General features: G+C 36.0%; 1 protein-coding gene across 3 annotated transcripts; it reads right to left on the bottom strand.

The window, feature by feature from the left end:
* Nucleotides 1-449: 449 nt before the first annotated feature.
* Nucleotides 450-27,827, bottom strand: LOC112558209 (N-chimaerin-like). Of its 3 annotated transcripts, XM_025228510.1 has the most exons (14): nt 27,643-27,825; nt 26,755-26,855; nt 20,032-20,150; nt 18,155-18,210; nt 15,878-15,909; nt 14,878-14,988; nt 14,004-14,319; nt 13,049-13,126; nt 12,536-12,620; nt 11,711-11,884; nt 10,581-10,658; nt 9,947-10,084; nt 8,390-8,501; nt 450-8,083 (listed from the first exon to the last, which is right to left on the bottom strand). In XM_025228510.1, exons 2-14 carry the CDS (start codon nt 26,781-26,783, stop codon nt 7,906-7,908), a joined length of 1,506 nt encoding a protein of 501 aa, XP_025084295.1. In that variant the 5' UTR covers nt 26,784-26,855; nt 27,643-27,825; the 3' UTR covers nt 450-7,905. The 3 variants fall into 3 exon arrangements, with proteins under 3 accessions (XP_025084295.1, XP_025084296.1, XP_025084297.1); XM_025228511.1 differs by lacking the exon at nt 26,755-26,855 and having other exon boundaries at nt 20,032-20,073; nt 27,643-27,824; XM_025228512.1 differs by lacking the exon at nt 450-8,083 and having other exon boundaries at nt 8,398-8,533; nt 27,643-27,827.

Genomic DNA, 27,827 nt, shown 5'->3' with positions numbered 1-27,827 from the left:
GAATGCAAAAGTAGCTCGGCTGTTTTTGTCTGACGGTTTGTCATTTTGTCCTTACTCGGATGTGACAGAATTCACAAAATGTAAGAGCACTTTACATCAAAATGAAGATTAGTTCCAAGAGTTTCTCTTGCCACGTTCCCCAGTTCAGAACCAACAAGTTATTTTTATAGACAATTCCAGTGACCTGCTTCTTTTCGTGTTTACATTCAGTACATTCAGTACACATAATTAAATAACAGCATTTCTCGTTTTCCAAACCCAAAACGGTTTAGCTTTGTAAGGTGTACATGGGCGTAGAATTGATACAATTTTATTCAAAATTTCCTCTGTTTCTGTAAATGTGTGTAGTATAACAAGAAAAATTGTTTATAGTAAACAGCATGTATCACTCACACACACACACAGACGTGACACTTTATGCTCTGTCACACATATAACCGCAAATTCTATCCCTTTACAAACCATTTCTTTAATGCAATCAGCAAAAACTCTTTCGTGTTTAAGATGAAATTCAGACATTTACGACTTAAAAATACAAAGCCGGATAACCAGATCATGGTTCATGACTGAACATTTTCCAGTGAACATTCGTCACCCTTGTGTTGTGATGCCATGAGATGCAAAACTCACGAGATTTTTTTTAAAAAGCAGAAGTATATGTGTGCCAAAGTATGTGCACGAAAGACTTGAGATCTTTGTGACCACTATACACCCGCGATTCAAATAGTTCCATTTACCAGTTTAAGAAAAAAACAAACTGAATGAATATCGGGGTTATACTTGGTCCTACGTGTACACACAAAATAAACCTCAAAATTCGGTCTTCTGGCAACATTTACTCAAAGTGTTGTGACACTTCTTCAGCCTACAAACGGCTCTGACAATGCTCCTGCAGAAAAGACGGCGAGGTCTTGTGGGGCACACTGTGGGAAAGAAGTGATAACACATCAAGCAGAGACAGTTGTCCACGTTCCTTCCAGCAGACGACGAGGACAACGTGATAAGCATGCGAAGCTGTCCATGATCGGAGGTGTCCCTTCTCTACGATCAATCAAAGCTTTGTCTTTCGTGTTAAGCATTTTACATCAATCACGGATTTCGTTAAAATGTCTTCTTAATATGCCTCGGTTTTAGCTCATTTTGACAGCTGCTTCAGCCACACAATGAAGCGCTCATTAACCAGTAATGGGTCAAGATTCAGGCAATTAAAAATAAATCACAGTCAGATGGCTTCCGCCAGTGAAACTTTTTTCTGAAATTCTTCTAATGACTAGAAATAGGGAAGGTCCCATCACTATTTAAAAAGAGCGTGAGGGAGTATTTATGAGGTTCGCATTGCTCGAGCACAGAGTGAAGGGGGCAAGCCGATGCTCTTTTGGCAAAAAGCAAGATAAAACTTTAGTGGTCACATGAAACTGTGTGCAAACCTTTCCGAACAGCTATTTGGCTCACTTTCTCAGTAGAAACAACTTGGTGGGAAAAAACAAAACCGCCTTTGCAATGCGTGTCCTCTTTTATGTCCCAGTTGTGATCTTTAACAAATCATTACAATACTTTGACTTTAATATCAACGATAAAAAGAAGAGTTTTCGAAGGTGGGAACGTGGTCCTTATTTCTTGTTTTCTATAGTTATTACATTTAAATACAAAGTTTTATCCCGTCATACATGGGGCTAAAAAGCCTCAGCAAAGGGTTTTTACTTTATGAAGACAAGAATGAAGACAGCAAAATAAAAGGGGTTGGGATCTTAATTACCTTTCCTGACGTACTTACGAAAGGATAAGAATCCAAAAATAGCAAAATATCTTCTTACACACACACACACCTGTTTCATTAGTATTTCAGTAACCTGAACCTATGTTCACTGATTAAAGGATGAATAATATACAAATACACATGCAATGCTCACAGCAAAGCATAATACAGTATACTCATAGATCATGAACTAAGACTCGCTCGTCAAAAGTGCATCAATAAAATGACAGAAAGATTATCAGATTATTGTAGATCAATACTATAAAGAAAACATTAAGAAAGCAGAACAAAACAAAACCTAATGTATACAAATCAATAATAAAAAAATGTTTGATACTGATACACACATTTTCCACGATATCAATGTTACACACATGCACAGTGTAAAGGCAAGTAACAAATTCTATTTTGTGTCCATATTTATAGAAAATAGAACTTCCAGAGAAAGGCAGGGCTGAGAAAAGCTTAACACACAGTTGTTCAAAAATAATTAAAGATCTTTTCAATTTTCAGAAACAGCACAATGCAATCACCAGAACATAGCCTGATGGGATCAAAAACCATGAAACAAAGCCAACAGTTTGGCCGCAAAAAATTTGTAATCCATTTTTGGACAATCTCTCTTACAGCATAAGTATGGACAATGTATATGCATACCCAAACGCACAAGCGCATGCACACCCCCTCCCCCAACACATACATACTTCTACACCTTGTCAAAAGAATTAGAAAATGCAAGCATTGTAGAAACAGGTGTAGTAAATGAAGTGTGGATATGCTTTTTTTTTTCTTTTTTACATTATATACAGCTTGGTACAAAAGGCTGCCATTCTTGTTTACCACATATTCTCAGACTGATTTTTATATTGCCACATATTTCAAACACCAAGAATTTCTAAATGGCAGACTAGTTGATTGTTTGCTCAAACTCCTGATGTCACAAATAAGAAAGAGAAATGTATTTTATCACATCCATTGACAGCAAGCTGCCCACCATACAGTTTATGAACCTGACCGTGGCTATCACCTTGGCGATGGTGACAAAGTTCTGCCATGGTAGACAATACCAAGAAAGCTGACATGCAAGTGTGGGTAACAATCTTCATCGATACTTAAATTTAACATTGAACGCATATGCTGCTGGTGTCAGCATGTTACACACAGTGTCCAATCCGTCTTGACAAGCTCAGGTCCACAAACACCAACTCTCACATTCACTTATTCTTCTTAGTCACAAACTATCCATGTTGAGGATGTAGCAATGTTGTGAACTATTCTTCTATCAGCATGGGTAGCTCTTTCTCAGGTAATTGGCCTAGATGCAATAAACATCAGTCTATGCCTCCACACTAACCCATGCAAGCGCACGCACACACACCTGTCTGCATACGTATGTTTCTAGAAACAGTATGACCGATGGCTCAGGCAGGTAAGGAATAAGCCATAACAATGCTAAACTTCATTAACATCCACATTAAGCCACACTTGGAGCTGACATCTTTCACTGACATGCCTTTTTTTTTCGTTTTGTTGCTGCTCTGTACAGCTGCACTTGAAATTCTGTTCCGTTTCATTTTAATACTCTTGTTTTTTCTGAGACCAGCTTGTTTTGGTGGGTCATTCAAGGAAGGGTTTAAAAGAAGAGAAACTAAGGTTCAGCTGGTGCAGTATCTATCACTAAATACAGTACTGTTAGATTAGTAGTAGACTTACATACACCAACAGAACATTTACACTTGCCCAGTGACAGTAAGCAGAAAAGTGCTTATGCAAAAGCTATGAAAAACATATTTTTTCCCTGTAAACAAGCAGCCAGCCTTTCATGGGACCATTTGTTAAAATTTCTCAAATATGAAACAACACCTAATTATTAGAGGCTGAGGCTGACAGGAATAAATGTTAAACTTTAGTCATATTTTATAAAGATAATCAACAGGATGAGGAACTAATCCAGAGATTGGTGGGGAGCTGGCAGAAGGATTGTCTTTGACAAATATTACAATATGATTTAAAAATCAGTTTACATCATATATATAAAATATTCCGATGACAAATGTGTACAACATACTGAGGAGCACTCTGCCTCTTGAACACTAACAGCTGGCTGTGTAAATATGTGCCCATATGTTCTTAAATGCTTTCTAGCAAGCAGTCTGCAGCCATGTGATGACCAAAAATGTTTTTTGTGTCAGCAGCAAAGAAAAAAAATAAGGCCTTTAACACACACAACATACCAAACACATCCTGGAAAATATGAGTTAATACAAATCATCAGTAAAAATGAGAACTCTAAATGAGCCAGAAAACACAATACAATGAAGAAGTAAACTACTGTAAAATGACAATGATTTAATACTTTTGTGGTTTACTCATATTGCCATGGGCATGGCACTCCAATTGTTATACATTTACAATGAATGAAAGCAAATAAATGCATACTAAATATCTAAGTATTCTTTTTATGTTTCTATAAAGCTGTCAAAAATAACTAGTTGGAATTTTAGTCATTGTAGAATGGTTGACTGATTTTCTGTCTGAGCTTCAGTAAACACAAATAATACTTTTTATTACACGAGATGGAACCGATTGCACTGATATCTAGAAGAAAGAATGTAATATGGACCCTTGGTCACAATTTTTGAACGAGGTGTAAAATTTCTCTTGATGACTGCTATAGCTTTTACACATACATTTTCCGAGATTCAAGCAAATACAAATTAAACAGAATAACCATTCATGTATGACAGCATACAATAAATAAATTAAAGAATAGAATCCAATATTTTGAGCTCACATATATTTAAAGAAACAGATTAAGAATACGCCCACAGAGCATTGCAACATACCACCCAGGACCACTACCATCATTAGAACTCAAATTACTTAATATGTAGCATTTTCAGTCTGTGACTAAAATTTATAATATTCAAATACTCATTAACTCATTTTAACTCTTTCATGCATATATAGTCTATATAGTCTGCTCTCTGTGGCTGCACCATAGACATGAAGAACATATGTGCAACAAACTTTCATACTTTTTACTCAGATATTATGAACACAAAGCCTGAACAAAAAATTATACTAGCTGAAGAATTTCCAAAGTAAAAAGTCTGTTGTAAACACGTTTTTCATGTCAAAGGGGCAGTCACCGAAAGCAGGCTATATGTGCACAAAACAAAATAAGTTAAGAAGTTTTAAAAAATTATAAATATGTTTTTCCAAAAGATTATATAAGAAGAAATATTGTAAGGAAGTTTAGGAATTTCCCATCACAACTTTCCTTTCTGCTTAAAAATTGTGATGACCTGCAATTCAAATTGTCATAGTTAATTTTAATTATCATGAGCAATATTATAGTTGATTTTTATGAGCAATGTTATTAGCCGATTTTCATCATCATGAGCAATATCCATTTATTTCTAGTTGATGTGTGACCATTTATGCTTACTGTCTACAGAATTAAACTATCAAAGGTAAATGTAGCGTAACTCTTTTAGTTAGACTTTTCCAACACTCCATTGGACATATCACACTCCTTTTGGTTTTACAAAAGGGCGCTTCCAGTCAGAACTGAGCTAGAAATGATTTCTGCTTAATATACTTCTTATTAAATGTTTGTTTTGTTCACTTATCTCGTTTTTTTTAAAGAAATTTGTAAAATAGGGAAAATTTTTTCATTGCCGAGTAACTAGCTCAGTATTGACCTTGTGCCCCCAATGAGTTAATATTGTTTCAAGAACCTAAATACCAAAGTTAACTTATAAAAATGATGCCGCTATCACCTGGTCACCTGACACATTGCAGCAAGTCAGGGAAAAAACCCATGAAAAATCTCACAGTCCACTATATGTTCATTTACCATGACTGGTCTGCACAGCGAGTGCGATCTATCTTGGTCGTAGTGCTGTGCATTACAAATACCCATTATTACTATTAAATATGAGGTACTAAGGTGGATGTGAAAATGGGAGCAAATTGAGGATGAGATACAAAATATGTTCCCCCAAAAATGAAAAAAAATCCCCATAAAGGTCTGCAAGATTGCAAAACATTTCTTAGAATTAATGGGATGCATTTCATAAAAGATAATGTTTTACAAAATCTGAATGAATAGCCCATTATATTCTTAAGACGCAAGTTTATAAGAATCACCATACAAAAAAATTAGTTTAACACCAGGACAAATCACAAATGTCAACTGATATGCCATATTGTCCCAACTCTCCCACAGAATGTAGCTTTAACAATGTATGTGTTCACCTACATTCCTTCTATTTTTCTTTTTTCTGTTCTTCTTGAGAATGTAGATTATTCATTCAAATTTCAAGAAATATTATCCAGTACTAAGCTCTACGTAGTTAAAAAAAATTAAGTTTTAAAAGACCTTTAATTTTAATGTTTTACTGCTCCAAAAGAGTTTCCTTGAACATTTTACAGCTACTTTTTGACCTTCCTTATGGACTGAACTAGTACTGTCATTATAAGATTAAAAAAAAAAAAAAGACTTTAAAACAACATTTGAATTTTAATGTTTCTATTTCCTCTCCCCAAAAATATTCAGGAAAGTATCCTCTTAACTGTTTTCATTTGTTTTAAATCAATGAACTTTTTCCCATAAACTATTACATCTCTAAAAACATTAAATTGCACATTAATCAATATGAAATGTTATTTTGATGATGGAAACAGTTTTGTACTGAGGATGATGAAGTCTGTCAATTATGCTAATCACACTTTTGAGGTAAAATATTACAGATGTTGATCTTCTTTCTATATATATGTGTGTGCCAGTCTGGTCTGCTCATGAGTCTACTTGTGTGTTGCAAAATCACCAATACAAAGATAATTCAATCATTCTCGTCACTTGTTGCTGCTGTCCTTTATTTCCTGTCCAACTCTTAAATGTGCTGATATTAAACTAATTAACTTGTGAACACACACATTATTTCTGCCTAAATCAGTATTTTAACAGCCTTTATGTCTTGTGAGAGAAGTTTCGTTCCATTTTTAAATAGTATCTTACCAAGTTTTCCCAGTTTTGATGAATTTACATTGTGATAGTAATGTTTTGTTGATGTCCCCTGTGAATACTTGCAAAGCAGCCAACAGCTGAATTTCCTCAGTTACTGTCAGTTACTTCTTTACTCATTCATCACCTCTATCCTCTGACACACAAAACTGTAACACATCTACACAACAGCTCCTGATTTGGCAATTTAAAGGCTGAATCTTTTGTTCAAATAGTTGCGTAGATGATCAAGATACCATTATAAAATTAACAACTACCCATGTGCGGTGGAATGAGACATTTATAACCCTGACTGGACTGACACTACTAAAACTAAAATTTACTCACAACCCCCCCCCCCCCCCCAAGGAAAAAAACCCTTAAAAAAGCTAGCAAGTCACCTCAACTCATTTGCATGATAGGAATTTCTGGAATGCAGTTTTCAAGGATTTTCATGATTAAAAACATTTTATCTCTACATACAATACAGTTTTTAACTATTCTCAAATTATAATCTCCTAATTTCTTCATATGCAGATGCTGCATTCTAAATGCTTTGCCAAACAACTTGGATGGTCACATCTCACAAGAAGTCTGTAAATGAACATACAGTCCCTTCCTCTGAGCTGTCCACTGGTCATCTTTTTCAATGAAAGCAAAGAAAGCACATCAAGAACAAACACAAGCTTCACCTCCAATGACACCTCTGCACACTAACTTTGATCTGCTCATCGCTAATGCAAAAGAGACCTTGTGGTACCACTAAATGTTTTGGACAAACACCACTATACAGGACCTCTTTCTCCAGCTGCATTCAGCTCTATCAGTCACACTCCACTTGACCGTCAAGCAATACTGACTGCCATCATCATTATTTTCCATTTAACCCTCCAAAATTAAGCAAACTTGTTTTTTCTCCTTTCTGTCAGACCCTGATGGCACGAATAATCATGCAAACAAGATTATGGAAAAACTTACAAGTATCCATCAACCAAACTTGTCAAGAAACTCGTATGTTGAAACTAAACTGCTTTTACATGCAGCCATTTTTTTCTCATCCTTGATAATCTTGATTTAATCCAAAAAACAAAAAAAAAATGTTGGGGAGGAGAAAGCAAAAGCCCTGGTGTTCACAATGTTATCGGCCAAATATATCTCGCTGATGTATCAAGATGAATTCCATAGCCTTCTGTTCAAACTTGGCAGACATGAGGCTGACCATAGGATCTGTCTCTAGCGGCCGCATCAAAGTTGGAGCAAACACAATTGACAGATTCTCTGCAGACATCATGTTTTTACTTTTGTGCTCCATCACCCTGTCCAAAAATAAATAAATAAATAAATTCAATATAAGCTATAAGCAAAACATACTCTGCAGGCCTGTGTTTGGTGATGGTAAAAGTTGAGTTGTAGGATAACAAGTGCCACAAGTGCCAACGTTTTTATGATCTCAGTTCCAATAATTTAAACATGATTATAAGCTCTTATGAATAACAGAAACTTCCAAACTAATGGAGTTTCAGGGGGATTAAGCTGACAGTATGTCATATTAAAAGAAACTAAATTATGAAATATAGCCTCTTGCTGCCAAAAGTAGTGTAATAAACAATAAAAGAACTTACTTGATCAAGTGGCCAGTGAGATATTTTATTGTGTGGTAGTGAGCAGGTGGGAGAGTTGTCAAGATGTCTTTAACCTGTTTCACACGCTCTGTATCCAAGATGTTATCACGTTCTGCAAAGTTGATTTGCCTTATTGTCCTCTTTCTTAACAAACAATTGTATTTCAACCAAAATTTTCATCGACACTTAGATCAGTGTGTTTGGGGAAAGAAACTTGCATAATTTATAACATTAGATTAAAGTCATATAGTATTTCGTGTTCTTAGCAATGTTCACCTTATATCTGTGTATGTTGCCCAACTGAGATGCCCTTCTCTATTACCATTGTCACAAACCTCCTGCAATGTATTTTTTTTTACTTAGGAAAAGTAATTGGATGGGTGAGGTGGTAAAGACAACTATTACTGGGGCTGTCAGTGTCAACTGCCTGAGGTGTGCCACCCCATCCCTTTAAGTTTTTGTTGATAGGTTGTTTTATTGAAAGAACAAAAGAAAGAGTATGGTAGTGTTTTGGACGTGTGTGGTGTGACTGGATTTTTTTTTTTTCTCCTTGACTGGGAGCGGGGAGAAGGAACAATCTCCTCTGTCAGTGAGTCCAGGTTTTTGTTTTGTAACCAGTCTTGACAGATGGTGTTGCAGACCTAGGTACAAATCCTGACCAGATTTGTATTGTACAAGTCCTGAACAGACTTGGAAGTTACCAGATTTGTTTGTATCTTTGTAAATCATTGAACCTGTTGAGGTGAGTGTGTATCTTTGTTGATTTTTCAGTGAGTGTGTATTTCTGATGATTTTTGGTGAGCCTGTTTAATGTTGAAGAATGGGGAAACTTCTGATGAGTGTGATATATTTGTGCATATTTTATCAAAATTGTTTAAAATAGTTGAGAGTTGAATTTGCTACTTATCTAAAGATTGGTTTTGTTTTTCTCTCCAGGTTTTCTTTTGTGTTTTTTTTCACTTTTGGTTGATTGTTCTTCGTCTACTTGTCTTATCTACCTGGGGTTCACCGACCTGAGCTGAGTTGAAAATAACTTCAAGAAGTGAAAACTTTGTGTTACTTTTCACGTGGATATATTTGTGTATGTTAGAAGTGAAAACTTTGTGCTGTTTCAAGTGGAGACTTTGTGAGGAACTGTACTGTTGGCAAGAAGATTGAATATTTTTGAGACATTGGAAGAAACGGGTGTTCGAACTGTGGGTTGGAAAATTTGGACTTATTTTGTGTTTCTTTCTGGATTTCAAATTATATTATTTTTAAAATTTTAATTGTTGTCTGTGTTTTGATTTGATTTATTTTCCTCATCTGAAAGGCACTGTAGAGTGCAGGTGACAACCATCAATACCTACTTCCCCTTGTAAAGCACATTGAGCTCACCTTTGCATGGGGAAATGCTCTAAATAAATCCTACTATTATTGTTACATATGTGTGTGTGCATATGTGTGTATATACACCACATGCTGCAGCTTAGTGAGCAAACAATCTGAAGTTCATAGAAACAAACCTCTGCCCCATTATATGGACCAGAGGAAAAAACCCTTTAGTTTGGTACTTACTGATAGCATCTAGAAGAGGCTTGTAGACTTCAAATGTTATCAGTGGGATTGGTAGAAGGCGAAAGTACAGTTTCAAAGCACTGGCAATTGTGTTAATGTCTTCATACTTGTTGACACCGATGTCCGTATTCTCCCCATCTGAGGTAGCATCAGATAAATCTCTGATCTTTCAAGTTACTTAGCAAACTGTCTTCTTGATTAGTTTTTAAACTAAATAATTAATTAAATCTTCACTTTACTGTGCAGTCCACAGAGATAAAGAAATTGCTTTTTACGTTTTCTAAAGCAATTCAATACAGACAATTCTAACAGATTAGGTGTAAAATTAAGTTATGTAATACCCAAAGCAGAAACACCACTTGCACAATCATCTGCTAAATAACATGTTCACAGAATTAATTTGAAAAAGTCTTGATCTGTGGAAGATTCTCACTATGTGTTTCCTTCATGGTCTTAACCTCAGAAACATTTAAGTACACATAGCATATCCAATTATCTGATTGCCTCATTTGACAATGATCAAAGTTTTTGAAATATTCACTTGAATATCACAGTTAAGACCCAGGTACCTCTCAAGATCACAAATTTCTTAAGATGGTAGATATACAGGTTAAATAGAGTATTTTTAATCTACCTTTGTCAAAGGCAATCCGTATGGCTTCAACATCATCATGAAAACCTGCAAGTCTATACAAACCCTCTGCATCCAACCCTGAAAATATAGTAAACAAAAATTCTTTTTAGAAATACTGCTGCAAATGTACCATTTAATGATTTTCCACTAACCCATAACCCATCTTATTTAGAATGCCACTTAGCAGTGTCAATTTATTCTCACCTTCAAATATCTTTCAGAATGTAAAATCACATAATTAAACATGAATCCATAAGTACACATGTTAGGTTAATGGGGAAGACTTTTCTTTGATCTATTTCCACAACACTTAAACACTTCCTACCAGAAAGTTAAAAAGAAATCTTTAGTTTTTTAACTCAGTAAGGTCACTTTCCTTGAGACAAGATGTCTTCATTAGTTGCCACATTTGGCTATTTTGTTTAAAAATTATACAAAAAAAGCCATATGTTGCAAAAACATAGTTTTGAATTAGCTTTAAATATCACATATAGCAGAAATGAACTGTTTTACCTTTAGAAAGTGGTCTGTTTTGGTTTTTATAGAAAGAAACTTCACAAATAGCATACCCGAAAATGCCTTTATATTCGTATTTCAGAAGTAGAGAGACAGTGAAAACTTGGTATATACATAAAACATTCCAGTTATTAATACACACAAATAAACTGTTTTCAGCCTAATGTGAATACATATTATCCATAACCAGGAAAGTCACAAAATACACAGTAATTTGGCTGACCAAACTGTCAGAAAACAGGGGGAACATTGACCACGTATTCTATCACGTTTTGCTCACTATACCACAAAAAATTTAAATCTGAAAAAGACTGAACATGTTGCTGTACAAACAAAGGGATGTAACTTGTAAAGAAATGATTCAGCTTTAAAATGTGCTATTGTTTCTGGACTGTTAACCGTGCGCAAATTTAAAAAATAATAAAAGCACCAACACATGTACCATGTGACTTTTAGAACAAAGTGACCCACCAGCTGTGGCTTGCCAGTGCGACCATAATAAGTTAACAATATAATAGATCTTCAAAGCTGCCATTAATTTTTAGTACCTTCAATTGAAATGTTAAGATAATGACAACATCCTATTAATTCCTTGTCAAACAGTTATTCATTACCTCTTCGCTCAATTTCTTTAATGCACTTGTCCACAACTATCGGCAGATCTTGTTTGTGAGCTTTTGTGACAGTTGTCAGATCTCCTCCATACAATCTCTTCACATACTTCATGTCAGGCATACAGTTATTGGGCATTTTTTCAGAACACTTTTTGTGGGTCTGAGTGCCACAGTCTGAAATGTAAAAATGAATACTAGAATACTGATGCATTCAAGATAATGTTAGTAAGAAGAATTATGCAAACTGGATGGTATGGTGTGAAAATAAATATCACAATACTTAATCTTTGATTCCATTGGCTACTACAAGCTCCTCTGTAAATTAACCTAAAGAAACTAACCTGAGTATTAACCCTAGTGCACACAAACTAGATTTGAACATGTTTTTAAAAACAATATAACAAAGTATAACAAAGCATATCAGTCCTGAAATTTTCATATTAGCATTTAGCTCTCATGAGTAATTCTTCCCAAAATAGTACACAAAATCTGTATGGTGACTTTCCACATGCCTAAGAATAAGAACCAGACTTTGTTAAGTCCAAATTAAACCTGTCATATGCTTTAGGGTATAGTCCTAGTAAAGTTAAAAAAGAACAAACAAACAAGAAGAATAGAATAAAATTACCTTTCCGATTTTCTTCTTTCAGATCATCATTTTACTGACCATGGTTTTTATATTCATTCAGTCACTGGCAGGTCAACGTTTAAATGTTTTCTAAGCATAACCATTTAGACTTTTTGAAATTTGGGACTAAATATATTTTATTCAAGTTCAGCATGGCAGAAACATTTTTAAGCCTGCAATGCTAAGATACTGCTCACCTTGACATTTGACCCCTTGAGCTAGCAATCCCCACATGAAGTTGGCACAGTAGTCACACCAGTTGAGGCCTACAAAGTTTTGAACCTGCAACAGTAATGGAGTTTCTTGCAAAAATTATTTTCCTAATTCTACCACAAGCATAAACTGACCCCACCAACCACCCCAAAAAAGTTTATAAGCATTATTTTATATATGTCAGAGACTGAGAAATAAAGAAAGCAGAGAGAGACCAATATACACAGAAAAGAGAGCAAGAAAATCTAGTCAACAAGCATTACTTACTCTTCTGCAGACCTTTTATCAATGAAATTTATGCTTCAAAGGCAAAATAATGATACAAACATGATTCTTAAATAATTAGGTAATAATGATACCAATTTTTCTAAATCCATCTGGAAAGCAGAGTCGCTAATGACATAAACACATCATGTGTTATGAGAAAAACTGGAGTCAAAGTATTTTTGAAAGAGCATGCCCAGGAGGAAACAGCAGTAAAAGAGATAATTACAAACCTTAAACACATGAGGTTTCTCATACTGATTCCAGGCAACATGTCTTCCAGTCTCTCCCCCTTCTCCCGGAAAGGTGCCCTTTGAACATACACACACAAATATACCTACATCATATATGTGATACACTCATAGGATTTGCTTCATAATAATAATGGGAACTTATAACGCACAGCATTACAACCAAGATAGATCACACTCTCTGCCAAGACCAATAATGATAAATGAAAGATAACAGCCAGTGGACAGTGAGGTATGCATAGGTAGACTGAACAACATAAAGATGATGTATGAGTGTAGAACGTAAAGCAATGGATGAAAGTATGAAAGGATGAAGATACGATAACAGTGTAAGATGGATTCATTACATGATGGTTAGCATGATGGACAGTATTGCCAGGGAGTTGGGATAGTACTTTGTGATATATTTTCAGAGTGCATTTGAATGTAGCCTTGGAGTCAGAGTGGCGAATGATGTGGAAGAGAGTTCCACTGATTAGCAGCACAAAGGGAGAATGTCCATTGTCCGTATGTGACTGTCTTCGTAGGAGGGAAGGACAGAATATGGGTGTCTGATGGGGAGCAAAGGTTTCGGGCAGGAAAGTGGACAGACAAGGTTTCAATCTCTTGTGGAAATGATCACAGGAGAAGCACACTAGTCATCTGTTAAAATGTAAGATCTCTCTATGTACTGCATCCCTACTGTACCTCTTAGTCATAATGTTTTATGATTACTGCCGCAATTCTCCATGAAGAATTATGACACTTAAAATACACTACTTTCAGCTTTTAAAGGGAAGAAATCTTTGCCTACTCCTTCTCTTTTCTTCTCCCTTTTTGGCTCCTTTAACACTCTGGTAAATAACTAAACAATTTTTCCTTACATATCAAGAAAAAAACAATTAAGATTTTTTTTTTCTTTAAATCCTACATTCACTTATAACCCATTTCAAGATACCTCTCCATCCAAACTGTCACTGCATTCACCAACTGTAGAATCATTCACATTAACCAAGCGACGACGGTTGGCATCTGCTGCTCGTATTCTCATGGTCATCTCATGACGAAGTCGGCACTGATTATAAGCCATATAAGGCGACTCCTCATAATTGGACTCATTTGACAGCTCCTTGATATAATCTGCTGCCCGCAGTTCAATGTAAAAGTGGATAAGACCATCAGCAACAAGGTCATACACCGTGTCAAAACGTTTTTCCCCCACATAGTGCTTTCCATCATAATACAGCTTGAAGTTCTTTGTTTCCCCATTAAATCTGGATGAAAAAAATAAAAACAAATTTAACGGACACAGCTAATCAAAAGGATTCATGCAGAGTTATTTTGGTATTTAAAAACTTCTTTGTATATTTCTCATTGTGCCTTAGTGCATAGTTACATGTAAAAGAAAGAGTCATAACATGATAACATAATGCACAACATGACCGAGGCATTAAGAAGATTAATGTCAGTAGATGTGCTGAAATCGGCAGAGCTCAACTATGGAATATATCAATACTGCTTACAGACCTGTCTTACCATTTTTGATTTAAGCAAGACTGGCTTAATTTTTTTACCAATAGGCTTGAAGTTGTGCAAAGTGATTCATGGTTCATAAAACTTTTTTTTTTTTTAATTTCTGCATTTAAAAAAACAAAAAAAGCTACAAAAAAGCCGTTTAAGAAAAAGTCTAAAATTAAGAGATAGGCCATCAGTCTTTGTATGCAGAGAGTGGTAACTACTTACTGGAAAATAGTCAATTAGTCGTCCCATGCAAAAAGGATTACAGAGATGACAAAAAAGTTTAGACTTATGTTTAGACTTATAACACATACCTGATGGCAAGTGTAAAAGCATCCGGTGCTCGTTCACTTTTTCTAACCAGATAGTATCCATCTTCCCTGAGAAGACTGTCAGCTTCTATTCTGCTGATAGTGCCATGAAATCTGCATTGCCAATTAAAAGCATATTTAAAGCTAAATCAGCAGAATGGACAACATATTGCAACACCTGAAGTCTGTGGCATAGGAATATGCAGTCTAGAGGTGAATATGAACAGCGAGCTTGCCACACTATGTAATGAAAAACAACACTGTGACAACATTAAGAAGAAAATGTATCTGTATTAATACAGATATACATGGACATTGTGTGCATGTGTGCATGCATATGTGTGTGTGTGCATGCATAGAGGTATAAGACGCATGCTATCGAATTTTGTTGGAAATATGTTATAGCATTCAGCAAGCTGACCATCATGGGTTCCTTAGCAGGACAAAGTGCAATACTGGTAAACAAGCCATAAACCAAATAAAAACTTTCAGTGTATTACTTGTGTTACTGCTTGCATATCAGTTCAGACATGCTCAAATTCACTGGCTTTTTAGGTCTTGTTTCCTGAATTGCAGTTGGCCTTGCGATTAGGATATGCAATGTCACCCCCATCCACCCCTATATCAGGAACATGAACAGAGACCACCTTATGACTGATGATCAAATTATGAAAAGCAGTGTCAATTCACACTATGTGACACAGCCTTACATTTACTATACAGGATTATAAGTCTTTTTCAAGCACTAACCCATATGTGGTACTATCTGGAAAGAAGACTAAAAATAGCCAAGCAGCATTATGTTACCCTTCATTTTTACACAGTAATGGGGGAGATCCAGCATATAAATTTTTAAAAAATGTTTCTATTTACCAGGTGTCACCATCTTTTATAGTCCTATTTCAGAAAATACTATCCTTTACTAGCATTGCTGCTTTAATTTTGTTAAGTTACAATAAAATATTAGGAGCAATTTTTGTTGTAGTTGTATTAAATGACTTACTCATTTCCATAAAACTCGGGTCGTCCAGGAACCTGAAAAAAAATTTTGACATATAGAAATTACAGAAATATTTCTTGATGTAGAGGACAAATCTTGCACACAAAAAATCTTACCAAAAGAAGTTCTGATCAGCAGCATGCACATTCCCTCCCTCTTCTTATCACCATATGAACATGTGAGAAAGCAGTGACTAAGGGTTCCTGAATACACATTTGTTAAGAGTTTCTGTTGTAATACAGTTCAAGATGAAGAAAAAATATATATAAACATTACTGTCTAACATCACATGCTCCAAAATGCTAGCATAATTTAGCTGAGGTTATACAGTCTAGTTCAGCTTGGTATTTAGGAAATGTTATTATGTAACTCGAGAAATGACCAAGAGATTAACAACACAGACATCTTTAAATGGATCAGTAGGTTCACCCAATCTTTTGTCTATCTTACAATTTATTTCAAAGACCTTAGTATGTTTTTTCTAAACATGATGAGAAAGGCTTGCATAAGACCAAAAGCTTAATTTTGGGGGAAAGAAGCCAACATCGGCTGGCTAGTTTGAAAGGCCATGTGGATGGCTACTACTGTCAAATTTCACAAACAATTACCATCCTATTACTTGATGTGAGTCAGGTTTATCCAATTCTGTAAATAGCATGCATGGGTATTAGTATAGCAAAACAGCCAAAAACTTGCTTCAAGAATGCTGCTGGTTCAACAAATGGTGATTAAAGTGCTTCAGAGCAGAAAGCTGCTCCAGCCTGTGACCATTAAACTCCCTTTGACCACCCAGAACTAGTAGATACTTGATTTATCGGGGAAGACAGAAGACAGAGAAAAGAAAATGTTTCACAATGCCTTCGACTACCCAACTCAGAATCCCAAAAAGAACAACTCAGAGTTTTGGGATCCAGTGATCACTAGTACATGGGGTCTTTACTTTTATATTTCCATAACCAGTGGCAACTGTTTTTCCTTTAACACTTTATGGCTAGGGATAATCTGAATAGAATGTTTGCTTTGATAGGGAATGTACTTGTACTCTGCTGTGATTCCCCACTTGTTTTTTTTTTTGGGGGGGAGGGGGAGAGTGGGAGGTCATGATGTGGTTTTGAGGAAAAGAATGCAGGAAGGAATTGTAACACTCTGATAGAAGCCATAACTACAACACTGTGAACTACTACAAATAGAAAGAGGAATATATAAATCCTGAGACAATATCCATGCTCTGTACCAATTCATTACCAAACTGGCCCACTATTTATAACTCAAAGTACATGAACCCATTTGTGCTTATTAGCAAACTATACAACAATAAACCTAACCATCCATCTCGTAACCAGTAGCATGCAATGTTTTTAAAATAATAATTAAAAAAATAAAGAAAAAGAATTACAAAAACCTAATTCTCCACTATGAATTGAGTTCAATGTATTTTACAAAATTTATACACCATGCACACACCGGCACATCATTATTATTCAGAATTAAAATGTAACACACACACACGCGCATACATTCTCACTATAATACACATAGTACTTACTAGGAGTAGTGGTATATTTCCAACCTTTGTTACTATTGACACTTTTTCTTCTTTGTTAAGGGGACAGAAATTTTTTATTCATGGATATTAAGTTAATGATTATCAAAATGACTACACTGCTCTTCATCAAGATTTTGACATTTTTTTTACATCACCTCTGCCACAACAAGGAGAGACTGATCTGACCATGTTCTAATTTTCAGTCCAATGCTCATGAAGAAACCTGAGCAAACTTTCCTGGTGCTGGAGATTAACAGTTAGATATCTTTGTGACTTGTCTAAAAAAAAAATAAAAGACACCTTTTAAATTTGCACTTCAAAACATTTTGGCAATGGAGGAACACTTCCTTGTCTAAATGTTAGTTAAACGGGTGTGGGTTTCAGACAAGTTGTCACACAACCTCAGACTTGTGTAAACAAACATGTCAATGTACGCATTACTAAAAGCATAAATGTATAGACACACTATCTGCTTATTTTAGAGCACATCTTTTCCTGCAATAATTCTGGTGTGTGCATGAATGTGCTGTGTGCAGTAAGTAGAATTATGATGATGCACACACACACTTCCCCTTCTCCATCCTTCTCTCATTAATCGATTCCCTCCACATAGCAGTATCTTGCCCAAGTACTGACGTTATCACCACTTGAGTGTCTTTAGCAAAATGAGCAAAGGCAGTGCACACATACACAAACAACCACAGTGTGACACATCAAACAAAATGACAGCTCACCTCTCTTTGGCATGCAACACAGAAGGGTTTGGGGGCCTCCTGCTGCAGTCGGTATACTGTAAATATTGTGAAACATTTGTCAGAATAAAAGACAGTTACAATATTTGAAATAGGCATAAAATGATGACGACCACAATCAGAGCATATAATAATACAGTGCGATTTATATTATGCAGAATCCTGCTCTCATAGGACTGTGTACTGAGTGTTTAACACCAAAAAAAAGTTAATATGTAGTGCATGAAGGAACAGAATAATGGGCAACAAAATACTTGTATAGTATCTTCTCAGATCTATAAAAATACTTAAGCAATCTTTATATAGTTAACAGCTTGTCAATAAAGTCTCTTTACAGGAAAAGAGAATGGGGAGAAGGGGAAAAAATTAATGTTTTACAAGGGGTCAGCAACTCCAGCCCATTTTGTAAACTAGTGTCACATGCAGAGAAAGGAAGATCATGGTCAAAAGGAAATCTGAACCCAGGAGAGATTATCACTACTATAATGCCTAATGAAGAATGTAAAGTTGTGCAACTTCTCTTTGTAGTGAGGAGAAAATACAGAATACATTAGACTGAAAAAGGGATGAACTTGATTAAAATCACCTACTACATGATGGTTTGCAGACAAATTAATTTTTAAAAATCCATCAGCACATACTATCTCATATAAACCCCTTAAATCATAAATGAGAGCTCCAAATCATGTTAAAAAAATAACCAAGGTCTGAAAACAACATTTTAGGTTAAGAGATTTTGTGACAAACCACATGCAAGAAATCTGATATTTCATCATTACTCGTTACTGAAAATGTTTGCATTTATAAAAACATAACACTAATAATTAAAGATAATTTTCTGCAACCAGTTCATAAAAGCCCAGTGTAAGAACCCCCGCCACCTTACACTAACGTGACCAGACGTTTCGGGTGAGCAGGCCGGACGCGTGCCGACCATGGGGTCGTCCCCGACAAAGAGAGCAGAAGACAGCTCGAAGCTGGGGGTCGGGGCATTTCCTCTGACAAGGAAACACCGAAAGGCAGTGAACTAGGAGATAAATTTGAAATAATCAAACGGCGATAGGCAAATCCCAAAACCGAAGGCACAGACGCGAATCAATGTACGGTAATCAGATTTCTAACTACAAGCAGGACATTGATCGAGTTTTTCGATGAAAGCGGGCATTTTATGAGCTGGCGGCACACGCGGTCAAAGGCGGGACTGTCCCGTCGGAGTCGGGACGTCTGGTCACATTACACTTCATGGATGGAAAAAAACGCTGATCCCTATAACCCCGGAGATGTTTGCTATCATCAGCTCAAAGATAATATCAGTAGAGCAGTGTTGAGAAAAGTATCACACTGGCTTTTATTTGAATGTAATGCCAGCATGGTACTAACATGACGACATGTTGGTGCAGTACCGTGCAGATATTAAAGTCAGTACAACATAGATGCATTATTTACGTATTTATGCAACAAATTAGTCAAAGTCCTTCACCTGGAGAAGTAAAGAACGGAAGAAGATGCAGCTACAGAAGGTGAGGAAAATAAAATCGCATACTACATGTTGAGCTGATAAGAGAACTACAAACATGGGAGGAACATTTATTATACATGTATCTAAATTGGAAGAAAGCAAAATGCTTCTCTTTTTCGCAACTGAGTTGTATGACTACAAGTTTTCTTTCATCTGCATACAAGCAAGCATATCACATAATTTATGCAATACTGAGCGCAAAATGGCAATGTCCGATGGCACATATGAACACAGAGAAAGGTCTACAGAATGACAGCATGCAAGTGAGTAGAATACAAGATTACTCAAGTCACAGCATGAACAGTGATCGAGAAAAAAAAAAAGTAAGTGGTATACTCACAATAGGTGTTCCATGTTGGTAACCGCTGAGACTCCCGATCATCTGCAAGTATAGTGGTATAGTCCTGAGACCTTCTGGCATGATGCCTAGGCACGTTTACATTCCTACTCCACGAATTCCTTGACAACATCATGAATATAGCTCTGATCACCACATTAAAATCCTCACAAATGATAACTTTAAGCTAATGTTATCTATCACTTTCAGAATCAAGTTATCATAAAACTATGTTGCGGTAGAAAACTGTTCATGCAACACATCTGTCTTGCTTCCATTATGTGGCACTGTCACACATTATGGCCTTTGGGCCTGTTAGCTCTCTGTACTTGAGCTCGTCATTCTCGGCAGTAACTTGTCAACAACTTCTCGGATCAGCTATACTTATCGCGCTGATGTAAACTTCGTGACTGTGTTCTCCACTTATTGATACAATACCTGACAGCACACACACAAATCCAGCCAATAAGAAAGGAATGAACAAGTGCCAAACAGTTATACGTTCCAGAGCACGTCCAATGTGGATGTTAAGACACTGTCAATAAGACTTCATCTTACAGCATGCCTTCTGGCACAGCGTCCCTTCTCTCGCACCTGGTTCAGACCAAGCAAAGCCTATACTTTGCGAGGCGGATTTCCCGGCTCGTAGCGCTGGTCATCTGACATACATTTCAGCTACTGAGATAGGCCGAGTTCGCTGGCAAAAAAAGCGGAAGTCGTTCGGGCCCTCGGCTCAAAAATAAAATCCGTTGTTACGGTCGCTGACGTGCGATCCTCGGCTTGTCTGCTCCTGTCAATCCCTTCAATTTACATCACACCCACCGACGGAGGGGACAACAAACAAACTCCGACCCACACCCTTGCCCAAAAATGTCCCGATGCCGCCAGAAAAGGCACGCACGGCAACTCGCGAGTGCAACGTCAAGTTAACACCCGGCTACACCCTAGCTACCGTCACAAGCGGACAACTTCCTACCCCGTTTACATGCTTAGTTACTCCCTTCACTCCTAGACCCAGAAACGCAACAGGCAAAGCCAACTTAGATACTAATATTCTCTCTTACACACAGACACAAAGAGCGAGAGCTCGCACGGACACACGCCTACCCACGCGGCTAAGAGGAAGCGAATGTTAAAGCCCGGGGCGAGTGACTATCAGACAGCGACCAATGAGGCAACCTGTCAGGCAAGGAGGAAGCTTAAAGATGCTGCCATTGCAAACTTTGCGTGTAAGCAATCCTACTGCCTTGCTTCACTGCACACACACTCTCTCACACACACACACACGCCTACCAAGTTAAAGAGACACCTCTACACAACCAATTCCTAAGTGACTATTCAACTGTTACTAGTCATGCTGATGTGAGCGGTAATCATTTTCAACTCTAATACTGACTAGAATGAGGTTAATGTTCCAGCAATATCTTGAATTTTTTTTTAATGTTCACATTTTCCCTATTATGCCCATTGTGCTGTTCAAATACTGTCTTGCAACAGCAAAAGGAAAAAGATGAATGTAATTAAAAAAAAAAAAATCACCTTCAAGTACAACTAACCCAAGTCCTGGCTTGCATACATACACCAGGATTTGGCTTCCTGGATGGGATAAGTGCCTGGAAAAGCTATCACTGACCAGGCCTAACTACGCGTTCTGCACATGCATGCAATGGGCACTTATAAGCAAATGATCCAACACAGTATCCACTAACTGATCCTCAATTATCAAACCATTCAGAATGCTATTGAGAAAGTAATGCTGTACATTCTGGCTAGCTATCAAAAATAAAACAAGAAGCTTTTACGAGCAGATTTGGGATACAAGCTTCTACAAGAATTGTTTTATGGCCCAGAAAGCATTTTTTCTCGTACACATATTCAGATTATCTTCCTCTTCTTCCAAACGGATTTTTTTCTTATTTAAACCAACATGAATAAAGTCATAGCATTTAAGTTTAAGTTAAAAAGTTATGAAAAGTGGAAAAAATTTAAATAATTTTTAAAAATGTAGTCTTAGCAAAAATCTATATGTTTCAAGTTAAAAACAGTGTAAATGGTGTTATTCTGCATGAATTTCAACTGCAAAAATTCTTTTTTAATTTACTACTTTATTGAAATTGTGAAACTTTGTGTGTGTGAGAGACACTTGCACCTAGCTTCTCTTTCTTTTCCACCACAGCTGGATGATAAGCTCAATCCTAATCTCCATTTTAAAAAAAAGAGCAAAACAGGGAAAAAAAGCATTATCTATAATGTGTGACAATAATAATAAATGCAAAATTTGTAAAGCGCATATTCACACTCCTAAGGAGTATGCTCTTAGTGCTTAAGAACAGGAGTGAAAGATGGACAGCATAAGAGGGACAGGAAAACAAACAAATAACATATGAGCCATAAAAGAATAAACAACCATACTAAAGGAAAAATAAAATAAAATACAGAAAACAGAAAGAGGAACCAAATAACAAGAACAAGAGCTGAGGGTAACATGATATTGCAAAAAGAAGGGTATAAAAAAGGACTAGCATACATAAGAATGTTTCCTATCTGTACACATACTTTTTTTTACATTAAGAATGTTATGATTTGGAAAAACTTCTTAACAAACCTATTATTATCATCTGACTGATGTAATTATTTATGCTCAAAGTAATGATCAGTGTAGATGAACACAATTATTATTAGATATAAATATTACATAAACTCTAGAATATATGAGCACCATAAGACATCCCAAAGCAGTGACCTATTTAGCACAAAAAAACCAACATCTAACAAGGAATGATCACTACTGAGAAAACAACTGTGCCAGCCAAAATAAAAGTTTCAGTACAAAGCAAAAAGGAAATTTAAATAAATAACCTCACCCAGAAAATAAATTTTTTAAAAATTAGTGAAGGTGTGACCTACTTTCTACTTTGAGTTCTATTAAAGCAGCTGTGCAGCTAAATTTTGAAGTGTGTTTTAAACCAGCATTTGTAATGTGATCCTCCTTTGCCTGACAGTCAACACCAAGTGGACCAAAGGGCAGAACACACCTTTTCCTAGTGTAGGGGAGATAATGAAGGCCTATCATCCAACACCGCTCTTTCATGGATGCACAATTTTTTTAAAAATATGGGAGTCAGGGATAACATAATGAGTAAAATAAAATAGCATAAATCTTGAGCAAAATATGCAAACCTGTCTACAATATTCATGTGCATAAAAGTAGTCTCTCAAAATTTGGTCAAGACTGAATTTACAAACCAGATACAACCTCCTCAAACACACACATATATTGCCACACTCTGCTTTATTTAAAAGATTTTGGTTTTCATTTTTAAACAGTCATATAAATTTAGGTTTATCTTTTACTCTATTTGGTGTCAGGAACCCCCTCCCCCACACACATGGGCGGCCAAAAAAAGTTATTCTTATTAACAAAGAATACCCACCCAAAGGTTACAAATTTAAAACTATCTCTATCACCCAAGCCATTGATCACTACATCTGTTTATTCTTCTTTCACCCAGAGTTCCTAAATGCCTTTTCAATTTCTATAACTATTCTCAATTCTGTGTCATACTTTATGCATGCTATCTTCTTCGGTTTTTAAAACATCACGGCAAAGAACAAAAAAGAACTTTAAAAAATACTTTTTTCCCAGATGTCTTTCCTTCCTTTTTTTCTGACAGCTCTTGAAAGTGGATTTGTTCTTAGTGCATAGAAGTATATCATGAAAGCAGTTATTAACCTGAATCAGTGAATTTCCAGGCAAATTCTTGACTGCAAGTGATATCAAATTCATGGGTGTGATCTTTCTGCATTTTTCAACATCTATTCAGCAGTAACCCCATTCACACACCACCTTTTTTGTAACCCTTTTCAACAAATTTACTTTTAAAAAAAATCAATGGAGGAGGTGAAAATTAGACAGTCATTGCCCAAAGCATATTGGGATATTTTAACTTTTAATGATCTAGAAGGACAAGTCACTAGTTCAGCTGTGTCTAATTTGAACAATTGGAAAGCCTACAGTGCAAGCATGCTCACATTCGGTGATCTGCTTTCACTTGTGGCTTTAGAAAATGAGGGTGAATTTCAACAGTGATAATAAATTCCAAAACAATCATTGAGTGAATCCCAAATGGGATTCAAGGTCCTAAACATTTAAAATGCAAACACCTGAATGGCTTATTCTTGAGCTTCTTTTCCCAGTCTCTGCCTCCTTCCCCTCTCATTCCTTATTTTCTTGGCAAAACTCCCTTGCTCAACAGTTTTCACCACAAGACAAACATTTAGAGCTATGTCTGTAGCTTGATAGACATGCAATCAGCCTACATTTCTGTAAATTGAATTCCTCTCTGCAACCACTTAAATATATTCAGCTGAGTCTAAAGTGGTAAAAAGCTGTGAGTACAAGCCTAAGAGTTTATATTTTGATGATCTTTACCAACTGGTTTTTATTATCATTAACAAATGCTCAGTTAATTTCTATGAGACTGTAAAAGTACTTTCCTATAAAGTGAATGGGAAAAAAAAAATCCACAAAAGGTCAGAGGTAAGGGTTGTAAAATCACATGGCAGAAAAGGATACCATTTATTTGTGTTTAAGACTCATAAAAAATACCTGGAATGGCCATGGTTATAACTGTAAAATAAATCTATATAACCAACATAAGCTTTTAGCACCTTTTATTTCAATAAAGGACTGTCCACCATCAAGTATCAAAAACTCATCAGTCCTCATTAAGCATGAAAAATGCCCATACTCATAGTACAGCTTCTGATCAGAACAGTCCCAATGACCCATCATCAATACCAATCGCACATAAAACACTAAACCGGTTATGTTGTAGATAATGCATCTTATGTAAAAGCCTTCATGTCAGTGTAGACATTCAACTCAGCACTTAAAATTACAGCACATGTTAAGTGCATGATTGCTTGCCATATATCACACTTTACAAGTCCTTGTTCACCACAACTGTTTCTGGTTTTGCCTGATTCAGCTTACAAATTTTCACTTGCTCTCATTTTTTTGCCGGGCTCTTAGTCTTAAGATTGAAGTTGTATATTGCAAACCCAACTTATAAGATACTGCCACTAGTTTTCTGCGTAGTTGCTGCCACTGTTACTGCTTAGTCATAGTTAAAACAGGTGGCCTGTCAGGCTATAGCTTGCACTAAGAAGTGGCTCTCATCAGGCAGCCCATTGAGATGACTAACACACTAATACTCATTGTTTCTCTGCCAGTCACTGGCTTATTGCACCACTTCACCTATTTAGTTTCTTTCCTATTACAATGAAAATATATTTAAATGTATGAACAATTATTATTTAAAAATTAAAGCAATTATACACAAACAAAATAGATGCCTTAATATTTAAACATGAAATCAATAACTATAATAATTTATTTAAAACTGAAATATGATTTTCTTTATCAAGCACCCACATATGTAAGTATTATTACATTAAAAGTGACACAAGCAAAAAAGTGAAACTTTCTCTGGTTATTCAAGCAACAAAGCATAATTCTAGCTATCTGCTTTCCTATAAAATCAAGCGTAATAAGCCTATCAAACAGGACAATTAAACTTCTCGTTGTCACTCAGCCCAATAATCAAACATAAATTATTTTTAAAAATCATTCATACATGATAAGCTCACTATCAAATCTTGATAAACTTTAAAATAATCAAACACTTATGCATTAAAAAAAAAATTTTTTTTGGCCTTTTTCAAATATAAAATATTTTTTACATTACAAGTTTGTAAAGTTATTTAGAAGCAAGAGGCAACATTATTAAGAGTCCATGTCTCGAAGTCACTAAAGATTATTTCGAAGAAAAATCAAATCATAATCCTTCTACTCTTCTCTACAAAGTTAATTGAGTTATGCACTTCTTATCTCCAGTATATGATTGCTTATGTGCACCAACAGAAGAAGTATGAGACAAGGGTAGATGACTCTTCCCCAGAATGTCCCCATGAAACTGTCACTTAGGAGAGGCATTTTCCTCCTAAGCCACCAAAATTTGATGTCCTAAATAGTTATTTGCAAGGATCTTCCTTTTTATGTCATTTTATTAATTTTGCTGATCTCTTGTAAGAATGTCAAGTTTATCAGCATTACTAGTCTGGTCACAGAAAATTATATTAGTCTGCATTTATTTGAAATGTTTCATAAACTGACAAGGTAAAAAACAAAGCAGGAAAAAAAAGATCAACATGTAGAAATCCTGCTGCCAGAGTGTACAGTCAAATGCAAAACATAATAACTGGTGATCCCTTTTATTAGTGATGGTACCATGTGAGTGAAGTGCAGATGGTGTCTATTTACTCTAAGCCAGCCTATTCAAACATAGGGTACATACACTCTAGCTTTATAGTTGTGCCCAAAGAATAATTATGTGTTTGGCTCATGTAAACAGCGCAGATTAGTGCACTGATTTTGAGTACAGGTAAGCAAAATGAAAACAAAAATACGATACTCCACTTCAAACATATTGGGTTATAGACACACACCATTAATTAGCATTCTATGCATCCAGTCCCATTTTAATTCGGTCTGATATATCAAGCTTTTGAAATAACCATGCTCTGGCCATAAGCACATTAAAATTTGGTCTAATGGGCATGCATAGTATAAGTGAAGTGATTGCAAACAGAAACAAAGAGAAAAAGAACTGTTGGCTACAAATCTTCAATGCTATGGGATTACTTTATATTAGTATCCCTTACCACCTTAGGGTGATCTCATGAGATGTCATAAAATTAGTCCACCAAGGCTTTGACTCAGCCAGGAGTCGAACCTTTCTTGTGATGTCTGATGTCCAATTTCTCTATCAAATGAGGAATCATACCTCCAGGATAAATGAATAAATGTCTCATATTTTACAGATATGTATGAGGTATAAGGTAAACCTAAAAAAAAAATTCAATGATAATGACACTTCGAGGCTAGTTATATTTATTTAGTCATTTTTCTCAGTAATCTTTTACTATGTAACTGTCAGACCTTCAAACTCAGTAACTGAGAGGAGGGAGGGAGTGGAGGATGGTGATGACTGTTAAAAACATATAAAACAGGTTCTATGTTTCCTGTAGTAATTTTTAAGTTGTTTTTTTCTCTTCCAATCATAAATTCACTAATGCGTTTTAATGATAGCTTAATTTCTCTTTGTTTTGGTTGTGTTTTTTTTTCTTTTTTGTTTTACACCATATATTCTTCGTTTGACACTACCACTTTGTTTAATTCAAAAACGACGACGCTCAATGATGCTACCGTTATTTCCAGGAAACAATGCGTTTAAATTTTCTATGCACACGGCCAAGACTGCTCAGTGCACAATGCATAGTTTTGTCAGCTGCCGAGCATTGCATCTCTATGGCATTTCGTCCCTTTTCATCTTTCATCGAACTCTACAGTGACAGAATTATGTCACTAACAGCTATCTCGGCATCTATGTTTACTGTAATATGTATGTAAAAAGTCCAAACTTGCCTGAACAGCAGCAATGGCAGTTGACATGCAGGGAAACAAAACTCAACGATCCACACAAATATACAGTGTATGTACCACGCTTCATAATCACAACAGTGGTCAGAAAGCAGACGTCAAAATTTTACCTTGCATTTTTTCGGTTTGTCAGGTATCTGTTAGCTGGTTTTCCTTCTTTGGGTCTCTATCATGCTGATAAACCGGTACAAAGATCGATTATGCTACTTTCCTCAGCAGCAGACACTTGCTTCTGACTCAGTGCATCTTGTGCTTTACGCCATCTAGCGCCATATTCATTTCTCAGGGGAGGCTA

The sequence above is a fragment of the Pomacea canaliculata genome, linkage group LG2 (assembly GCF_003073045.1).
Source record: "Pomacea canaliculata isolate SZHN2017 linkage group LG2, ASM307304v1, whole genome shotgun sequence".
Classification (NCBI taxonomy): Eukaryota; Metazoa; Mollusca; class Gastropoda; order Architaenioglossa; family Ampullariidae; genus Pomacea; species Pomacea canaliculata.
Note: the sequence above shows the minus strand (reverse complement) of the source record. Positions and strands in the feature narration are given on the sequence as shown.